Source organism: Anomalospiza imberbis, chromosome 4 (genome assembly GCF_031753505.1).
Source record: "Anomalospiza imberbis isolate Cuckoo-Finch-1a 21T00152 chromosome 4, ASM3175350v1, whole genome shotgun sequence".
Taxonomy (NCBI): domain Eukaryota; kingdom Metazoa; phylum Chordata; class Aves; order Passeriformes; family Viduidae; genus Anomalospiza; species Anomalospiza imberbis.
The window spans coordinates 30201047-30221680 of NC_089684.1; the positions used below are offsets into that span (position 1 = coordinate 30201047).

At 39.1% G+C, this 20634-nt stretch overlaps 1 protein-coding gene across 1 annotated transcript in view; it reads left to right on the top strand.

Annotated features, from left to right (window-relative positions):
• The window catches only part of PTPN13 (protein tyrosine phosphatase non-receptor type 13), a 112340-nt gene that overhangs the window by 42118 nt on the left and 49588 nt on the right, over window positions 1-20634 (top strand). The window contains exons 6-7 of the mRNA XM_068187721.1: window positions 1016-1109; window positions 12522-13085. Of these exons, the coding sequence (XP_068043822.1) occupies window positions 1016-1109; window positions 12522-13085 (658 nt within the window). The remainder of the gene's footprint in view (window positions 1-1015; window positions 1110-12521; window positions 13086-20634) is intronic.

Genomic DNA, 20634 nt, shown 5'->3' on the forward strand with positions numbered 1-20634 from the left:
CTAGCCAGCCCTGCTGGTTTTAATGTTCAGTGCTCTCTGTGTGTGCTGGAATTTTTTAGTTGACAAGAAAAATGTATAAATTTTGTTTTTTCAGAGGCAGAGGACAACTTTTATTCCAAGGTTGATATGCTCTAATCTTGATGGGCCTCATCAAAAGCTTGAGGGTTTTTATCTCTGTAACTGGTCATTGGGTGGTATCTGAAGCACAGCTGAGAGGTGCCATTTGAATGTTTTCATTTGCCAGTTAATATGCTTTGTAAAGGGCAATATAGCCCCAGGCTGATCCAGTCTGTTTCATGTTAACTGAGTTGTATTTTAACTATGAAGTCTGCTTGATTTCTCCTTCCCTCCTGCTGTCCAGGTTACACTCCCACTATATGAAAAGATCTCACCAAGAATGTTTTGTTGTAGCAAATAAACTCTTCTTTGAAGGACTGTACATGTGAAAGTTTTTCCTAGGGAAGTAGTGATTTTAAAAAAACAAGGTTAAGTGAAAAGTTAGTGGGAGTAGTTAAGCCTGACGTGTGAAAGGAATGTGCCTGAGGGGCTGAAGAGGCTGCTCACAAATGGGTGCACGTGATTTGACATGTGCAGTAAGTCCTGTGGGGGTACAAGACAGTTCTTCCTGTTGTGCAGAAAACTCATCGGTGGAGCTAGGCAAGTTCTAGTCAGGCTGTAATCATGGAACACGGTTTTTGAGTGCTGCTGTCCCCTCGGTTTGCAGTAGGTGTGGAATGTGTTTAAGTTACATCCTTGTGAACCTAATTTATTCTTGGTAGAAAAAAGGTAGACCAAATGTGTAGTTAAATAAAGTGCACACTGTTCAAATACGGATAATTTGAGGGGGTATTCTCACTGATGAATCAGTTCTCTTTTAAAAAGTTTGAACTCCCATTCTGCACTTAACTGTTTGACACTGACTAATATTTACATGCATTCACATAAAAACAATGCTTGTTTCGTACAAATATGAGCTCTTCCAACATTTTGACTTTGTTACTGCCTTCTTTTGCAGATGGATCAGCTGTCTTGTAATGGAGACAGAAAATTGCAGCCAGATAGGAGCCAGGCTATTCGGGAGAGGCTGAGGGGAAAAGGGCTTCCCACAGGTAAGTGCTTCATTGCAGCCCTGTGGAAGACCAGGTTTGGGTAGATTTTGCAAGCAAAGAAATCAAAAAGAGGAGGACTTGCTTACATTCACAGAACTCTGATGGTTCAATGTCTAACTAAATGATGATGACAGGTGGTGATGGTTTCAAGAAAATATTTGTCTTTTTTCAGTTCAGTCTTTATGGTGGGAGCAGGTTTTAAAGGTTCTCAGCCAAATGTTTTGTTTCTGGTGAAAGAAAATTTTCAGCTGAAGGTTGGTCAAGCTAGAGGAACAGGAAGCAGCTTTTCCTTGTTCCCTCTTTCCTGTGAGCTCTGCTTTCTCATCATAGCTCTAATTGCAGAAAACATCTCTTCCTGCATCCCGGGGAGCCCTGGACTCTTTTCCCTGCACACAAAGCTCTTTTGCTGCCTTTTTTTTTTTTTTTTTTCCTGAAGAGAAGTGATATATGTTCCATCACCACAGTTCCGCTATTCTTTGATAGTGCGAGGTAGATATGGAGGCCAGATAGGGTTGTAATTTACTTCAGGGAAGTAAGAAAAGAGGAAACTGGGAGACCAGGGAGGAGACAGATGGTTGCTGTTGCCACTGTGGGGGAAAAAGAATAAATTGATGTAGGTTGGAATGCTGATGTTTGCTGTGATTTTTGTTGTTTAAGATCATAGATGTTGTCTAAAGTCATTGGCGGGGTCAGCAGCATCAGTTCTGTGCTAGGCTTTTCAGACAACAGAATGTATTCTTCCAAAAAGCTGGTCTCTAATTTTTCTGGAAGAATTGTGGAGCTGAGCAGGAACATTTTATAAGGCATCAGCTTGGACCAGTCTTAGTCATTGCAATGAAGATATGTTGATGATGTGCTGGAGTTGCTCTTCTGTTCTTTGGTTTTGTGTCAAGCAGCAATGCAGTGAAATTACCCGTGAAGTTGTCAGTGACAATATGAACTGCAGAAGTTAGACACGAGTCTGGCAAGGGATTGGTGGTCTTCCTTTTTTTTTTTTTTTTTAAGATGAAGCTACTGTTTGATATAAAACACTTATGGCAATGGTTGTCAGCCCTTCCCTTACAGCAGTATGTGTTTAGGAACAGCTTTGGTACAAGCAGTTTCTTCATTTTCTGGCACAAATTCGCTGTTCTGACTGCTTTCTCAGGGGCTTTGTTTTCTTACTGTTTTTTTTATTTTTTTCCGGAATATTTCTGTAGCAATAGGGAGATATTTTAGAAATACAGGGTGGTTTGGGACTGTATCAGTCTAGTTGACTGGATTCATAAACCATGTAATGTCTGCCTTTTCTGAATTTCTTAAGAGCTTTCTTAAAATAAATTCTTTCCCTGGTTTCCACTAATTTTAAGGTTTGAACCAGAACCTTATTTTTCTGGTTGTTAATTTGTTTATTCTTTAACTCTATGCTTCCCAGTCTCCAGTGTTTTCCAATAAAGTTTCTTTATACACCTTTGTTCTTTTGCCTGTACTACCCTATTCTGTATTTTTTTCAAGAACTTTATTTAAGCACAATGCCTTGCTACCTCAAGTTTTTAGTTTTCTCTACCCTCTTTCCATCACCTATTCTGCTTTTTATTCTATAGCCATAATTAACTGTGTTTTGGTAATGATCAAAAAATTTGTGAAGTTTTGGAGACACAGAGGTTTGCCTTTAAAGTCTGTTCTCACTGCATTAGCGAACTCTGATTATTCTTTTCTTTGATGTTTCTAGTTTTCTGTTCTCTAATACAACTGACCAGTTTTTTGCTGTTTTGTTATTCTTTTTCTTAGTAAATCTTTAACTCTTTAAATGTTTATGGTGTGAGGAGTTTTGTTTCTCTGTCCATTTGCTTTCCTACCCACAACTTCATTTAAACTTTTTAGCAGATTTTTCTTTCTCCTGAAGTAATGCTTGTCCCCAGTGTCTTAATTATATCTTGACAAACAACCTTTTGTTTTAGGTTCTGCTAAATTTTGGAGATTGCCGTATTAGCTCCAGCCAATATCTTCATGGCTTTCTGGGTCAGCACCAGGGTGAATAAGATGTAATGTCTCAAACTTCCTCTGAGGACTCTGTCTTTAACTCAGAGGAAATAGACTAGATGATCCAATTGCTGTTTTTTCACTGTATTCTCTAACCTGAAAAAAATGTCATGGGCAGAATGTTTTTTTCCTCTTTTTCTTGGAGACTGAGTCCACTTGGCTCAGCTGCTATCAATCAGTAAGTTTAAGAGTTCTAAGCAACCTTGGTCAAAATTACTTTCTGAAAGTAAAGTTCTCTTTTTAGGCATCTTCATACTATCAGAAGAGTTCTAATTTAATATAATTTTTACTCAAATAATATTTATAAAATGAGAGAACCTGATAACCCCCAGACTACAAAGTTGGCTGAATAGTCCTCCTTAACACCTCTTCCTGTGAAGCTCATTGAAAGTGCTTGCATGTGTTGAGTGTTATAGATAATGTGTGGCAGCCCAGGGAATAAATGTTTCTGCTTCACTCTTCCAGTGCAAACATTATATTGTCTGCATAATTTCTAGCGTGTTCTGAAAGGTACAAGTTGTTAATGAGATGCTTTTGAATACTTGATTTTTTTCTATTCTTTTCAAGATGAACTGTCAGTGAGCAAAACTGCTTTACACTTACCTTGTAAGTGATATTTGATAAGTGATATTATGATATTTTGGTATTATGGTCTGTCTTCCCCTCATCCCTAGAAGCAGAAAATATTTTTCATGTTTTCTGGTATTTGAGTCTCTGTTTTCATTTTTAAAAAATGGATATCACTCATTCATTTGTTTTATGTGTTGCCTGGCCTACTTCCATTCAAACATTTGCAATTTCTCTGTATCACATTATTTACCTGTGGAACTAATTTTTCTCCTTTTCCTTAGAAGCTTTACTGCCTTCTTAGCTTCTCCAAAACCCTTCCCAATTCTGCTTGTTATCAGTCAGTTTCCCTAGTATGCCTTAGTAGTATGCCTGTCTTTCCTTTATTTTGATCCTTGATACATGGCTTGATCTCCGTTTTGCTGAGACCTCAGGGAATTGTAATATACAGAACAGAGCCCCTCAAATAACCAAACCAGTTCTGGCTGTTTTCAGTTCTGTTTTTACACTGATGTTAACTACACTGAGTCATGTATTTGGAAGTTAGTGAGGAGCCAGTGAAATGGGTGTCTGATATTAATGACTTACAGCTTGTATTTGATTCAGGGCAATTCAGTGCTTGTTATTTCTTTTTCTGCAATGCTGTGCTGGTTTGCCGGTGCAAATTCAGTCAATAACAGTGCAGATCAGCTGCCCTGCCAGCACAGCTGTAAATTTCAGGGAAAATGAGCTGTAGAATGTAGTGCTGATTATATTGGTTGGTAATCTCATAGATTGATGAGCCACAAGTAGAAGGCCAGATGAAGGTTTAAGAAAAATGTTACAATTAAAAAAAAAACCCAACAAAACCAAAACAACTCAGGAAGGCACAAAGTCCTTTTTCCCTAATTTGTCACTGTGCTGTTCTGCTGCTGTGTGTAGCTGAAATAAATGCCTCCTAGTCCAGTTACAAACTGGCAAACATTTAGAAGGTCAGTAAGCTACTAAGAGCCGATTATGATTTTGAGTGCATCTTTCTAATGAGTTAGAAGTTCTGTGAATCATCTTTTACCCTTTTCTCGGGTTTAACTGCCTCTGAGAGCACATTTTGGGTCAAGTTTAGCACTGGGATGATTGGAGGGGGTGAGGTGGGTGCACATAAGAATGTGTATAAGTTTACTAGTCACTTCCCTAGTGTATTCTAAGTAAAGTAAACACAGTGAGCAGAAGTCTTTGCTGGAAAGGACAGAGGACTTGTCTGATGTTCACTGAGGTGAAGTTCTGTTGAGTTGTTGTGAAAATCTTAGAATTCATAATGAATAGAATAGCTGTCATATGGAGAAAAAAAGTGGCATAAGGGCTGTGGCATTTATTGTGAACTTTAGAGTATTGGAAAGTTACTTGGAGCATGTAACTTTAAATGAATCGTGCTGATAAATCATTCTAAGTTCATGATACAAGAGATGGTTCAGTAAGAGAGATGTGCTTCTGGTTGGGGAGTAGCCAAGTAATACCTTAGATATTTACAGTCTCTGTAAAATGATATGACTTTTCCTTTATTTGAATTTCATTATTATTTGGATCAGTTTTCCATACCATGTTAATCCTCAATTATAATTGCCAGGACTTTATTGTTGACTTAGGATAAATGTTTGGAAATTTTTTCACCTCACATGCTTAAATAAAATATTTTGCTCACCTTATGTAACCAGCTTCGATATTTTCAGCTATTCATTTCCATCTTTATGTCTTCAAGATAATTATTAAATTAATAAACAGCTTTGTGTTAATATTCTCCCCAGTTAAATTTTTTATTGTCTCTTTCATGACTCACTTTTTGTGGCTATCTTGGTGAATGAGTTTTACAGAAGGGTTGGCCGCAGAAGTAATTTATTGTAAATTAATATTACAGAATGTTTGGTTTTAGTCAAATCATATTTGGAACACAGTGTTTAGGAACTGACTTAGCCAGCAGAAATAAAAGCAGTAAGACCTGTCATGAATCATCTGAACCAATGAGTTACTTAATTTTTGTACTTAAAAGACCTTAGACCTTAAAAGAATTCATACATCAAGAATTATATGTGAAAGTTACTTAATTGGCTTCATAAAGTTCTTTTGGTGTGACAAAAGATTAAATAACTGTCAAACTCTTCCAAATATAAAGCAAGAATTAATTCACTCTGTTTCTCTTTGCCACAATTTATCTTTGAAAAGGATATGTAGGCTATTAAGTACTCAGTTTTAATCTCCCTATCTTGTACTTACCTGGAAATCTGCTTCCCAGCCATCTAATATCTGAAATCCTGCACCTTGTGTGTTTATTTGCAAAGTTCCAATTTAAGTTGATGATCCATGACCACCAAGGACAGACCTTTGCCAGAGATGTTTCATCTTCTAAAGAGATGCAGCTAACAGGTGTCTTGGCTTTCCTGCTATGAGGATCCCTGATTTTAACTTGACTTTTACAATGTGGTAGACTGTCACAAGTCCGACTCATATATTATAATATTACAGTTGTATTCTGACCTTTTTCTCTGCCAAAAATATGTGCCACATGAATGAATGCTTGAAATTAATTTAAAAGATCATTTAGCTTCACCTTAACAGTACACAATAAGAAATATTTGAAAATAGTGATCAAAATTGTGGATGTTGGTCAACTCCATGCTTAATTAGACTGTATGCACTCTACTATCAGGTGTAACAAAAATGGTAGGTGTTGTAAACTGAATGAAAAATGCTAAGGCTAAGTGCAGCTGCTTTTAATTTTAACAGTATTCTACTGTTTAATTACCACTTTCCATAATAGCAACAAAAAAATAAATGAAAATGTACCCTTTTTTCTCTTGATCCAGGGAGTGATCTGGGTGAAAACACAACTTTTGGTCTATAAAGAAAGGGTTTATGGTGATTACCTCCATGTGTGAACTGAAGTAGCCTAAACATTATCTTGATAAATGCAAACACACAGAACTTAAATTATCAAAAAATGCAGCACAAACTTATTTCCATTTACTTGAAAGTCTGTCATCTGTTAATCTGCTAAATATACTTTTAACTTTTTTCTTTTTATTTCCCCTGGCTCCTCAGTTCCAGAAAAAAAAAAAAAGAACTGAGTAGGTGGGGAATAACTTCCAGAGTTCAGCAAAACCAAATGAAAGCCAGATGAAGATTTCTTGTTGAAAGAAAAAAAAAATTCTTTTTCACTCCAAAAGTCATGCCTGTTTTCTTCCAATAAGTGTTTCTGTTTTCATCTAGTAGTATTGGTGGTTGGCATTGGTGGAGATCTTTAAATTTAGGTATAGTTTCTCCAGGTATAGGGAGCGTCCAGCCTGGTGCTATTGGAAATGCTTCCAGAGTAATGCTGAGGACAAACTCAGAACTCTGAAGATAAAACAAGAGCGGACACAAAGATAAGTGAGGAAACCAAACTAGAGTTGCCAAATGCTGTCTCTGTGCAGAAAAGCAGCAGTATCACTGAGCTTCTCCTGGGATACACAAAGATCCAGGAAGGGAGTAGCTAGGTAGATCTTTTGCCTACTTGGCTGAGAAATGTACCAAAAATAAAAAACCTGACCCATAAAACTGAGTGGGAAAAGAGCTATGGTTGCCTTTTCTTGCAGAGGTGCCTAGGAAGGGAAGAGGTAAAATTTTGCATTTATGAAATATGAAGTGCTGCTTGGCAAGGCTCACTACCATTGTTCCGAACAAGATGCCTGGTTTTTGGAGCTGTTTGGTGTTTTTTTGATAGAAGAGCTGTCAGTCCAAAGCAGAATGCAGATTGTTATACAGGATTTATAATTTGACCATTATATATAGTGCTTTCAACAGTCTTTGTGTCCAGTTCAATTCTTCCTTCACAGAGAATACATTGTTTAGCAGTATTTCCGTCTGAAACTTGGATTTTTCTCAAAAATTTAGAAAGGAAAAGAAAAGAGGGGGTGCCATTTTTAGCAGTCAACCCACAGGCCACATCTGGCTCTGTTGTCTTCTGTTTGGCTTTTAGCCTGCCCCAAAGGGATTGCAAACCCAACTCCTCCATCAGCTACCCACTCGTATTTTAGAAACTAACCACATTGTCTGGGGAGAAGGAGGTTTTTTACTGTTGCTTTGTTTTCTGCACAAAGATGGCGTGGGAGATGTTTTTTAAACTCCTGTATAATAATTTCCTCTCTTGTGACCTTCCAATCTGGCAGTGATGGTGTGTGTTCTCATGCACACATGGGCAGTCTTCCCCTGCTCCCCCCAGCCTCTCTCTCTTCCTAACCACCCCCAGTCCCATATGTGTGCATCTACATACATCCACAGGTCAAAATCCATAACAGAGTTGAAAAAGGTGTTCTGTTTTGTGCAAACAAAAGGAACAGGCAGGCAGAAAGACTTTAAAGAAAATTGAGCTGAGTTTAGGCATCACAGTATGTGATGGTACCAACAGTGTTTGCACATAATTAAAATTGGATTAATTGCATCTGTGATCAAGCTGGTACACAAATAATCACGGACAGACTGGATTTAGTTAGACAACAGCTGTCTCTCAGAGGAAAATCAACCAGATTAGCGTCAGCCCAAGTGAAAGATGGTCTGTGAATGACAGAGGTGTAAAAGAGGGTGTAGTTGCATTCATAGCTGAAAGCACCAAAGGAAGAAGGAAGCAGATCTATGTTTATTTAGCAAATGTGACATCTGGCAGTTGAAGATGTGTGTGGAAAACTAGAGTTTCATTTTAGCACCACGAGGGAATTTAATCGTGAACTCCTGGTGATTAATTGCTATTTTTATTGTATATAGTCCCTCACTATGTATTATACACTGGAATCATATAGTTACTGTAATTGCATTTGAATTATTTACAGTAATTATAAATAATTGCACTAATGTAACATCAAGTGGAGGATAAACACCCAAGGGCAATATGAGGAATCAAGAACCTATACACTCTTCAGATTAGCAAGGAGGAGAGTTTAGTGCAACAGAGAAGTAACTGGGGAAGGGGAAAGTATTCCTTTTGAAGCTGCTTATATGCTGCAGCATCTTAATTGCGAACAGCTTGTTCTGTCACCCTCACTGGCAAACAGGGAGGCACTGCTCTGTCCTGTTACACACCTGGGTAACTGGAGCCTGGAGTAGCTCTGTGTGGTCTCAGGTGGTGTAATTAATGTCTTCAGTCAAGCCAAGATACTTGGGATAAGTCTCCAGAGTTTCCATTACAAATACAAGCTTTTTTTTTTTTTTTTAAGAGGGAGGTTGTAGCATGAGTCTTGCATTATAAAGACATGCAAGTTCCCTTATGCAGGTTCCTTTTGATCATTAGTTAGATATTTATTCCTTGTATATAGATTTTTGCTGGTGGTGCTTTCCTTTATTTTTCCACACATTTCATGATAAAAGCTGGGGGTGGGGAGGAAAGCTGAAGAATAAACCACATATTGACTTAATGAATTTGGACTTGAGCATGCCATTCGACTGAAAATCCATGTGTTTAAGAAGGAATATTATTCCAGTCTGCTCTATTTGGAGGTGTACTGTTTTCTGGAAGCTGGATACATGAGCCTTGTGCTGAAAGAGACTTCCTGCAGTCATTTAAGACTTTTGATCCAAGTAATGCTGAGGTAGTGGAGGAAGTCCAGGATTAAAAACATGAAAATACCTTAACAGTTGATCGTGTGACTTACAAAGTCTATAGTAGTACTTCAAAAAAGGAAGAAGGGATGAAGACAGATTTATGTTATTAATAACAGAAATATTAGCTTGGACTGATTGCTGGTTGCTAATCCATTTTTACTTCTGGTATCTGCACTTGAGTTACTTCTGTATTGAGAAGTCTTGCCCTTGATCCTTGGCCTCTGCGCCCTGGTGCTAAAAGCAGCATGCAGTTTCAGCTGGGATAAAGTACAGGTCTGAAAGTTCTCTATTGCTGCTTTGTTTCAGTTTTTCCTCTCAAGATACCCAGGCTGTGCACTCCTTGCCCCAACGTCTCATTTTTTTCCACTCCTTTCAGGATGATTTTTAACCAGCTCATGTTGGCACTGTCAGTCAGTTTGGGCAGAGCTCGTTGAAATAATGTCATGAGGGATGGGTTTTGCAGAGGTGGGAAGAATTGGCAAGGCTGATGAAAAGCAGAAGTGGGAATGGGAAGAGTAATAAAAGACAGATGAAAGACTTCCAAGAGAATTTTGCAGTCTCAGTCCTGAATACTGAGGCCAGCTGTAGATTGATTTTGGTACTACATAAAAATCTCTTGCCGACTGCTGAAGTCAATGTGGATCTGAATTAGACCTGTAGAGTGGAAGAGCAGCGTGGAAGCTGACAGGACAGCTCATCTCCTGTCTCATCATGCACTTGGCTGGCTGAGTGGCAAAGCTGTAGCCATGAGTACTTCCCTAGCCACTGCCCATGAGACAGTGCTCATGGCCTTCACTTTTCTTGTTGGGGGAGGCCCACTGGGGAGTAGAGAGCGTCTCTTGCGTGCTGAGGCAAAGAAGCTTGTGTCTTCAGTGCTTCTGTGCAAACAGGAAATAGCTTCTGTTATATCCAAGTGCACGGGAAGCACAGCTTTGGTGAGGAGGATGCTCCTTGCCCCCAGCGCTCTCTTTGACTGACAGGGCTCTTTCCCTGCAGTTCTCACCAGCACACAGCAAGAGAGGGTTGTGTCTCTGGAGTGCTGTGGTGAGGGATACCCCACAGGTGCTGAAAGTACCTTGTGACTCTTTTCATTGCATGTGATCCTGCAACAAGATCAGTGTGCAGAGACCTAAATGATCTTTTGAAGCAGGAATGTTCTTCTGAGTCATGACGGATGCTATACCAAGTAATCCTGTGTGCATAGCTGTGGTAGTGTATGGGAGTTGCAGCTGTCTCCTTCTCTTGGGTATTTGTTTGCTTTGTTTGCCTTTGTTTTGTTCAGTAAGGACCCTGCATGTAAATGCTTTCAGTGTTAAAGAAGTGGGTGTTTGGGGTTTTTTTACGGTGTGTAGAGGAGGTTGTTTTAGTTTTTTCTGACCTAAAATTATCCTGGAACTCTTATTACTGGGGAGGATTCTCAGAGCTTCTTTTGATTTGCACTTCTGTTGGCCATCTTAAAAAGCTACCTGCAGTGTTTTGTTTTTTGTCTCACAAATGACTGAGTTAAAATCTTGTTCAGGAATGTTTGTCCTTGGTGCATGTACATGAATGTGAAATATGTGTTTGCAGACTAGATATCATCCCTTAAATGGATAGTAGGAACTTCACAATGAACATTATTTTTTAAAGGCTTTTTGTGTGTGAATATTACATGTAGTTCACCACCCTTAGGATGATGTATAGTCTGAGAATAAAGTAATAATGTAATATTTACTTGACCACAAAGATAATTATGTTTAGCTTAATATTAAAGCTATCTTCGTAAAATATGAAATGAGGCATCAGATCCTTTTAGAAGATTCGTTTGTTCTCACTGGCAAAAGTGTTTTTTATTTTCTTGGTTAGAGCATGTGAGAATAGTGTATGATGTCTTACAAGACACCTTTTAGACAATCCAAACCTTAACATTCTATCATCATGTATTTGCATAGTGGTAGGAAGCAAGGGGCTACTTGGTTGCATTTGGCTTCAGTCTTGCTGGTTTTGATTGTTAGTTAAATATCACAGAAATAAAAACTACAAACTAAAATCATGGCCCTTATTGAAGAAGAATAGCAGAGTTGAAAGGTGTTTACACCTTTAAAAGCCTTTTTAAACTTTTCAAGCACTAGTTACTACATTTCTAAACATTCCTCAAGCATTCTGTGAAATTCTGTTTGGAAGGAGAACACTCTAGATAAAGATCATCAGGAGCCTGCTGTGCAAGTGGGGCAGTTAATTTCAATCGATGCAGGCAGGACTGTGTAACATTCTTTAAGAGTAGTAGATACAGCACAGCGATTACTTTGAACTCATGACTCTTTGCTTTTGCAGTGAAATCTTCAAGGCTGCTCCTTCTTAAAGAATGTACATGGGAATATCACCAGAAAGATGGAGCTAGCTCTAAGGAAGGCGTCAGTCACATGCCATGCTGACTCCACCTGGGTCAAAACTTCTTGGTCACCATGATATGATATTCTTCAGAGACTACATATTTCATTCATGGTTTGACCTCTGGCAGTTTCTTTTATTCTGGAAGTAATTTCATGAGAAGGGAGAGGGAGAAGAGAAACTTCCTAAGTATTGGCAGATCCATGTATTAGTGAAACTCAAAGGGTGCAGACTCAGAGAATCATTTTAACTTTGGAAGCTTTGTTGGTTTTGTTTCAGAGTATTCTTTACCAGAAGAGACTATAGTCACCAAAATTAGTCATTGGAGGAAGATCCAGGATTTTTATAATTCCTAAGTACACAATCATTCTTTTCTTACCGCTGACTCTATTGCAGGGCATCTCTAAATCTGTAGAACAAACCTGGACTTGTTATTAAAACCTGTAGGCGGTGTATTTGGGTGTGAGAGGAATGGCTGATTTCAGATTGATTATTAAGTAGTATTTTTGGTGACAGTCCAGGCTATTTTGAAAATGAAACTAATGAGAAAACAAGTTTCAGCAAGCATGTGATAGTTTGGGGGTTTTTACTGTTAATATAGAATTATAGTAGGCCTTATTTTTTTTTTCTTGAGCTTTTTAGAAATAAAAGAAATAAAATGGTCATAATGTATGAAGTAGTTGTATTTCTGTCTTTGTTGACTGAGGGAGCCCTTGGAGCAGCTTTCTCAATGCTTTGCGTGGTAAAACCAATGCCCAAGGTGTGTTCATCATACACTTTAACTAATTTGTGTTGGACTCCTGTGTATTAGGTAGAAAATTACATGTATGAAATGTCTCCTTATTCCAGGAAAAACATTGACGGTTGATGCACCTGATGGACACAGAGCTCACTTCTCTCAACAGACCACCCTGAACAAAGGACTTAGCAAGTCTATGGGATTTCTGTCCATTAGAGGAACACGAGACGAGGAAGAATTTTTCCAGGGCATTTCTGCAGATTACAATTCGGGTCAGGAAGATGTTTTCTGTCCTCATAGGTGTAAAACCAGTGAGCTTGAGAAAAAAGGTCACCTTCACACAGATGTCCCTCCCAAATGGAAAATATGGGCTTCTTCCACAGATTTGCTTTGCACTACTGACAAGGCAGCTGAGAGGGACCATGCTGGAGGCCATCACAGGCACAGCCACCAGTGTGAAACATTTACAGTACGGACTTCTACTACTGCCAGGAACAAGGAAGCAAGATACTCTGATGGGAGCATAGCACTGGATGTCTTCGGACCGCAAAAACTGGACCAAACACGCCACATGCCTGAGACATCAACTTCTGCAGCAATATCAAGTGCCTTTGACAGGATAAGAGAGAGACAGAAGAAGTTGCAGCTTCTGAGGGAAGCTATGAATGTGGAAGGTTAGTGAAGCTTTTTGATTTGCTCAGTATTCCAGTCATCAAACAAAGATTTCTCATTATGATAAATTTGAGTTCCCTTGTAGCAGCTCTTGAAACAGCTGAGGTCTTTGCTTCATCTTTTTTTTACATAAAATGAAGTTGTTAGAGCATCTGTTGCCAATGAAGACAAATGTGGCTTTCCAGATTTCTTACTCAGAATAGTTGATCTTTAACCAGTATCAAGTTCATCAATTACAATTAGAAAAAAAAAAAAAAAAGAAAAAAAAAGCTGGTAACAGCCAATTGTCAAGCATTTTTCTTGAAGGAAGATTCTCATCTCCAGCTATTAGAGATGGACTTATGCCCCTGAGGAAAGGCACAATTTCATCTCCAGATCTCTCTTTTTGTGATACATAACTCTGAACTTAAGCCCTTAAATATGAAATGTTTTTTGGCCTTGTGTTCAGATCTTCACTTCAGTAGGAATGCTTCACACAAGTTCCATCAGTTCATTAAGAAAATGCACGGGGGAAAATCAAGTCTTCGTAATTGTTGTGGGGAAAGTTATAAAATGATCTTGATGCAGAGTCCTGTAAGTGGAACTGCATGTTTTATTTTCTTTGGTTTTGTGGGGTGATTTTCAGGGGCTGTAAGTTTGAGACAGTTGGATAGAAACTGAGAGCAGAGCTGGATCCTGCTTGTGGTGGGCCAGAAAGCATCACTTTGTCATCCAAGGTGTATGGTACAGGAGGTGTATGTACAGAGCTCAGGCATTTACTCAGGTGCACTCAAAGACAGTGTGAATTAGCCTGCCTGTTGCGTGACAGAAGTAACTGAAAACACACCCTACCTTGACTTCCTTCTTCTGCCTGAGGTATAAACACCTCCATATTAAGGAGAGATGATAAAGCCTTTTGTCAAGGTTGCATTTCTGAAAATGCCTGCTCATGCCCTTTGTAGCCATCTTCCTTTGTAGCCATCTTGGGAGATGCTTGTATTGCATTTAGCACAGGAAGCTGGATCCTTGCCTGTGCATGTGAGCCTTTTGTTCCAGAAAGGAGGAGCGTTACTGAAATGGCATAGGCAGGTTAAAAAGCTGCTGTGATTTCTGTACAGCTGGAGTTCTCTTGTGCTATCAGATCACCATCTTCTGATGAGGGGATGAAGGTCACGTTATCTGTGAAGAAATGAACATAGATGAAAGCAGCACTGTGGAGTTACCATTGTTTATCTCTATAGAAGTTTATTATCTGTTGTTATCTAGCAGGATGTCTGATGAGGTTCAGGGAAGTTCGGTTGGCTTTTGGTTTAAGAGTCTGAAATCAACAAGGTCCATCTCAAGTATATGAGTCAACTAGGATTGTTGGAGATAGGCAGCTGACAGAGTATAAGAGGAGGCCACTCCCAGCATTGGGAAAGCTCAAATAGCCTTGTTGTTCAGGAGTGCAGCTTTGTGCAGGTTGGTGTTGCCTAAGAGCAAAACCAAAAGCCTGGCCAAACCCATTGATGAGCAATGGGTTTATCATTCTCATTCAGGCAGAGTGGGAGATGGCAGAAAACAAAACATGCCTGTGCCTTGCAAACTGAGATAGGTCAGATGTGTGAAACTACTCGATTAGTAAGGGGAATGGGTGAAAGTGCAGTCAAAGTAAACTGGGGACTGGGCCTCAGTGGTCACAGAAGCAGTGACAAACATGTACAGGGAAGACTGAGGCAATAGCCAATGACTCACTGCCCATCCTTTTGAATTACTTGCTAGGAAAAAAGTAAAGACACTTTCTCAACAGGTAGCTGGGTTTCAGAGTTTTCTATTTTCAAGGAAGGTGTGTTCCACTCTTGAAGGTGGGAATGTTTGCTTTACTGTTATATTTTAGGCTCTCAATTGTTCAATTTCTTTTGTCAGTTAACTACTTAAAGAAAATCTTTCGGACCAGAAACTAGTTGTGAATGTGGATTTTTAATGAGCCAGTTATAAAGGAGTATTCTAGTAAGATGGATGATGAGTGCTTTTTCACATAGGAGTTAGTTGCTGTTATGTCTTACAGGGTTTGAGAAGCCTCACTGGAAGTTATCTGTTCTGCCTTAATGAGCAGATTCACAAAAGTCTTAATACATAAAGTCTGCTAGTCTGTTAAGACTTCTTTCCCTTTTCCTTTTTTATTCCATATGTTTTACTGTTCCTCATCTTACATTTTTTTACACCAGACATGTCCCTTGAGATCTTTTGTAAAAAATCTATTGCCAGTTTCATCTGTCAAAAAAATGAAAAATACAGTCTTGAGTTTTTTGTGCAATACTGTTGTATGTCATTTTGAAGTACATACTGAGTAGACAGATATTTCCACATCCAGCACTCTCAAGTGTCAAGTGTGTATGGAATTACTCTTCTGACCAGCGCAGCTGAGAGGCATGAGTGAAAAATAGAGAAGGAGAATAACGTACTTCAGAAGTTCATGCAGTTTGGAATAAGGGTTCAGTTCAGTTTGGAGGGGGAGGAATGGGCGAGGAGTCTCGGGAAACAGGGTTATGGCTGGGTAGCAGAGGAGACACGATCTGCCTTCTCTTTGGTAGGTCTGGGGATATTTTCAGTTCAGTTGAGCACAGGCCTAGGTTACAGCTAAGCCTGTGTAAATTGTATTAAGCCTCTGCTTTTGGCTGTATACATTGTTTTTCCATTTTTGAATTGTGAAGTGACATTAGACTCTCTATGAGTTGAACTTGGCAAGATAAAACTTCCCTCCTCAAACTACAAAGGAATTTAAGTGACATATATCTTACTTTTCTTTAACTTACTTTGGGTTAAGCTGGAAAACTTTTCTGTTATTCATAAAACCTTAAGGAACTGACTGCTTTGGAAAAAGAAAATGTTATTATGCACAAGCTGTGGCTTGCCAAGCTTTCACTCAGAACAGATTTTTACAATCTAAATTATAAACTCATGAAAAGCAGAGTTTATAGTGGAAAGAATGACAGAGCTTTAATTACAGCTGTGCTGTAGTATTTTGTAGTGAGCTGCAGACCATCTAAAGTGCACTATAATATACTGTTAGAACATCTCAGATTTAGCCTCAAAAGACTTCCAAGGGCTGTGTCCTTGTGACTGCCTTGCTCTTGAACTTGCTGGTTTATGTTAATCCGCTGTACAGTTTCAGGGCTGAGGTTGTTTATCTCTTCTATCCTGAAGATGATTGTTTATGATTAGGTGCCATTTAGCCATCAAGGGCAAGAGTCTGCTATTTCACTTACGGTGTAGCCAATTCTGATCACTAATAAGAGACTCCAAAAATATGTGTTAATTTTACCAAGACAGTAAGTTCTTCATCTTTGCCCTCTTCTTCATTCTTGTTTTGTTATGGAGGTTTTGTGACCTTAGAATTGATTAGAGTTAAGAAGTTGTTAGGTGTTAAACCCAAACATCTTACCTGTACCCACAGAGCAGGTTTTGTTTTCAGTGTTCTTTTGAAACTTAGAAATTGCTGCCTGGCACCTGCTCATAGTGTTCCATTTATTTCAGAGAGAAAATAATATTATTTTACATTTTACAAGCTTGCATTGAAGCTCAAGAGTGTGAAGATGTCTTCTGTTCTCCTGTGCTCCAGGTTTTTTTGCCTTCTCTCCCACCAAACTGATTGTATCTCCTGACACTTGTGAAGTATACACACACTCAAGTTTTCCTATCCTAGGCCTGCCTTCAAACGGCTCCTTAGCAAGGTACAAGGCTGTGACATGGTAATAATGGTAGCCTTGTCTGACCCTCTCCTTTTGCTCAGGCAGCTCCTCCCCCCGCTCTTTGTTTTGAGTGAATGCATTATTCAAAGTGAAAGAGTTTATGTGTTACTTGAGTGAATAAGTATCCTTTTCTTAATTTTTTTTTAATGCAGTATTGTTTATGAGGATGTTGTAAGTGAGATGTATGAGGGAGCATAAAGCTTGCCCATGTCCTTGTGGAACACAGGAGGACAAAACCAGTTATGAGAGTAGTAATATAGCTGGCTGTGGGTTGAAATAGCAGACAGGGCAAAAAAAAGATGGGAGGATACTGAAAAAGTGGTTCTTGCTGAAGCTCTCGAATGCTGAATGCAGGGGTGGGGAAATGGGGGTGGTTTGGGAATATTCTCAAACCTTTGTTACATATTTTTGGAGTTGGGAACCATGTGAATTCCAGACCCACAAGTTGTGTTTATTCTTCTCTCTTTCTACCTTTATTTTTTCCTCAAAAAGAAACTCAGATTATGAAATCCTCAGATTTTGTTTTTTGTTCAGTTACTACTCTTGCTTCATAGAGTCAGCAGGAAGTGGCAGTAATATTCTGTATTTCTAGACAAGAGTATTTTCCTCCCAAGTCTTCTTCCATGTGTTTATCTCATGATACTGTACTCATTAGCTACCTTGAAGACTCATTTGGACCCCATTTATAAAATTTGCATGTTATGACAGCCTGTGTTTACCTGGGAAGGTTGCAGTTAAAGGTTACAGTTAGGGATACTCTAAATGCCTGGATTTTAGATGCTCTCTTAGTTTGAAGGTGCATTTTTGAATAAGGGAAAATTGCTGCAGGTAATCAGGCAGCTGTTGGTAGCAAATTTATCCCAGCAGATTAAGCCCCAGAAGTTTGAATTTGGGAGCTTCTGTAGAAGTGGGTTAAATGGGAGATTAAATTTAGGGGGGGAAAAATGAATAGTTGCTTTACAAACTCAGCTCTGGGAATTCATTGAAGTGCACATGCTTCCTTTTTCTCTTGAATTCTATGTTCTGGGTTTCTGAGTTCACTGTGGGCCATCTGAGTCATGCACAATGGCACATCTGTTGGCATGTGAAAGCAAAGGAAGGGGCAGTTTGCACATGTCTCTCTGGTGCTGCAGTGTGATTTAAATTCATTTGTGACAAAATAGATTCTCATGTGGTTGGTCTGTCCAGCAGAACAATATTCAGAAATAATTTTAACGAATCTGAGAGGTAAGATAATGGGCTGATGCTATTTTGTTTAGAGAACTCCACCTGTTGATTTTACTGAGACAAGAGATGCTGGCTTTTCAAGGAAGAGGATATTTGTGAGATATCTGTAAAATACGAGTACTATAACATCAGCAACTACTACTTTGTGCTGAGTTTCACAGCTTAACATTAGGTAGTAAACCAGCTCTTACAATTGCATAATTGCACAACAGAGTGGCATCTGTTTTATCTCCTCTGTCAAGCTTTCAGCAGCTCACACAATCTGGGATTGTCAAATTCTGGTCAATACATTATATTCTCAGTTGGATAAAGCATTTAAATTAAAACAGGCAAACACCTTCGTTAGACAAACTCTCAGTCCGGGCCTGTGTTAGTTTACATACTTTATCCCAGATGGCATGGACCAGATCCAGAAGACAAGGGTGTCTTTCTAAATACTGGACTCTTGAGTTCCTACCAGACCCTGGCGTTGTTATTGTTAACTCTCTGTTTTCCTTTCCAGCCTAGCACTAGAGATGTGTGTTCTTTGCAGTTCTCCAAGGCTACATTTTTCTGCATTAGATTACATCTAATCTGAGGTAGATTAGATCCTGCCAGGCCCTCTGCATCAGCCCCTAGGGGCTCCCTAGGGGGTTGCCTGGATAGCTGGCAACTTGAACTACATATGCAATACAGCTTTTTCATGTAGAATGTGAGTGGTGGAAATCTTGCAAGTTAAAATGAGCCTGCTCCCTTGGAAATCTGAGCAGGATAGTTTCCTTTGTCAGTTGTTGGATATGGATCCCCATCAGGAATTTGAATTGCATCTCGATGTCCTTCCTGTTAAACCTATACTGGCTCGCATAAGATAGTTCAAGTTTTCGTAGCTGAAAAGAGGAAAAGGAAAAGCAAATATGAATCGAATATATTGATTTAACTCCTGGGAAAGAAGTGAGTCCCACCTTCTCCTGAAGGACAGTTAATGTGTTTTAAGTGCCATTATAGTACCACTCTCCTGTAATAGACACCCACCAGTAAACTTCAAAGGGCAAGCGAGAGCTCTCTCCCTGTCATGAAACTGTCGGTTTAATTCTGCCGTCTTCTCTGTGCCTCCAGAAATAGTTCTGTAATGATGTGTATTTGAAAACCTGTGTATCTGATGTGACTCGTGTTCAGGATAATGAAATTCCAAGCCGAATGTGGTTCTCTGATTTCTGTTGAAGTTGGCTGAGGTGAGGCTCTCTGACCTGTCTGGGCTTGCAGGTCTCGCCTTGTGTAAATAGCGTGTTTAGTTATTTTATGCTGTGTGAGGTTCCTGGGAAGTTGTGCTTTGCTGGTTTTGATAGGGAACTTGAAAAAGCAACACTGCAGCACTAAGCAGCACAAAGACAGAGTCTCCAACTTGTAATGCATCATCTACCTTTGCATCATGGAGCTTCCACATGCTTATTTTGCTTTTTAGTACAAAATTTATATATTCATTTTAATTACAAATGCTTAAACTCATGGGGTTTTTTCTATTAAGGTATGAAATCGTTCAAAGTGTTCTGGTAAAAGACTGTAATCTAAACAGTGAAATGTTGAGGGTAACTGATACAATTATTTTTGCTACAATGTGCTTCATGTTTATAGAAGTTAAATCAGTTCTGAAGTCTCTCTTGAGTCACCAATAATTTTTAAAAAAACAAACTAAAAAACCCCAAGAAACTAAGACAACAAACAAAGGCCATTCAGAATTTCCAGGGAAAATTGTAAATATGGAAGATAAGTTGTTTTATTGTAGTCTTTAGCTTTTGTTGTCATTTTTCAGCTCCTTTCCAGCCAGACAGACTAGAAACTTCTGTATGAAAAGCTAAACTTTAATTTGATCCCAGAACGGGGACTTTGTGACCTTCGGAAGCCAGTTCTTAATTAGAAGCTTAGCTTGGACATGATCCGAGTGCCTTCTTTGAGGTTAAATCCTAATATGATATATGAGAATTGAGGAGAACTTGCTGGAGGATAGAGCATAAATTATTTGGATGACTATGCAAACATTATAGATAGAATATTCTCAATATTTACATTTTAATTGAGTATTAGCAGGTCTGCAGTGCACATTCTATCTGTGCCCCAGGAAGGAAGGCACTGGGTTAAGAGGCAAGAGCAGTGCTGGGGGGAGGTGTAGGGGGTGTACACAGATGTTTCTGTAGGCCAGCAGAACTGGAAGGAACATGCCCCAGCAGCAAACAATTTCAAGTCTGTATGTGTTTTCTCTAAACTGAGCAAAATGGATATAAATCTAAAGGATTTACATGAAATTCCAGGATGCAGCTTCTTAATTGCCTTGAAACTGTGCCTGATAGCCCAGCATGGAAAGGTTGTTGAATGCTTCCAGCAGATGAGAAGAATACATTTGCTTGTGTTCTTGGGTGAAGCTGTGTGGTCTTGATTAGGGACAAGGATGTGGCAAGACAGGAGTCTGGTCCTGTCTCCAGCTCTACTTGTGAATAGGTATGAGCCTTGTTGGGCCTTATGTGGGGGTCTGTGACAACACTGAGATAAACAGCGTGTGGAAATCTTGATTTTTATTTCTTGGTTCATGGACTTGGCCTACAGCATGGCACCAGCTCCTGCTTAACAGGATGAGTCAGGA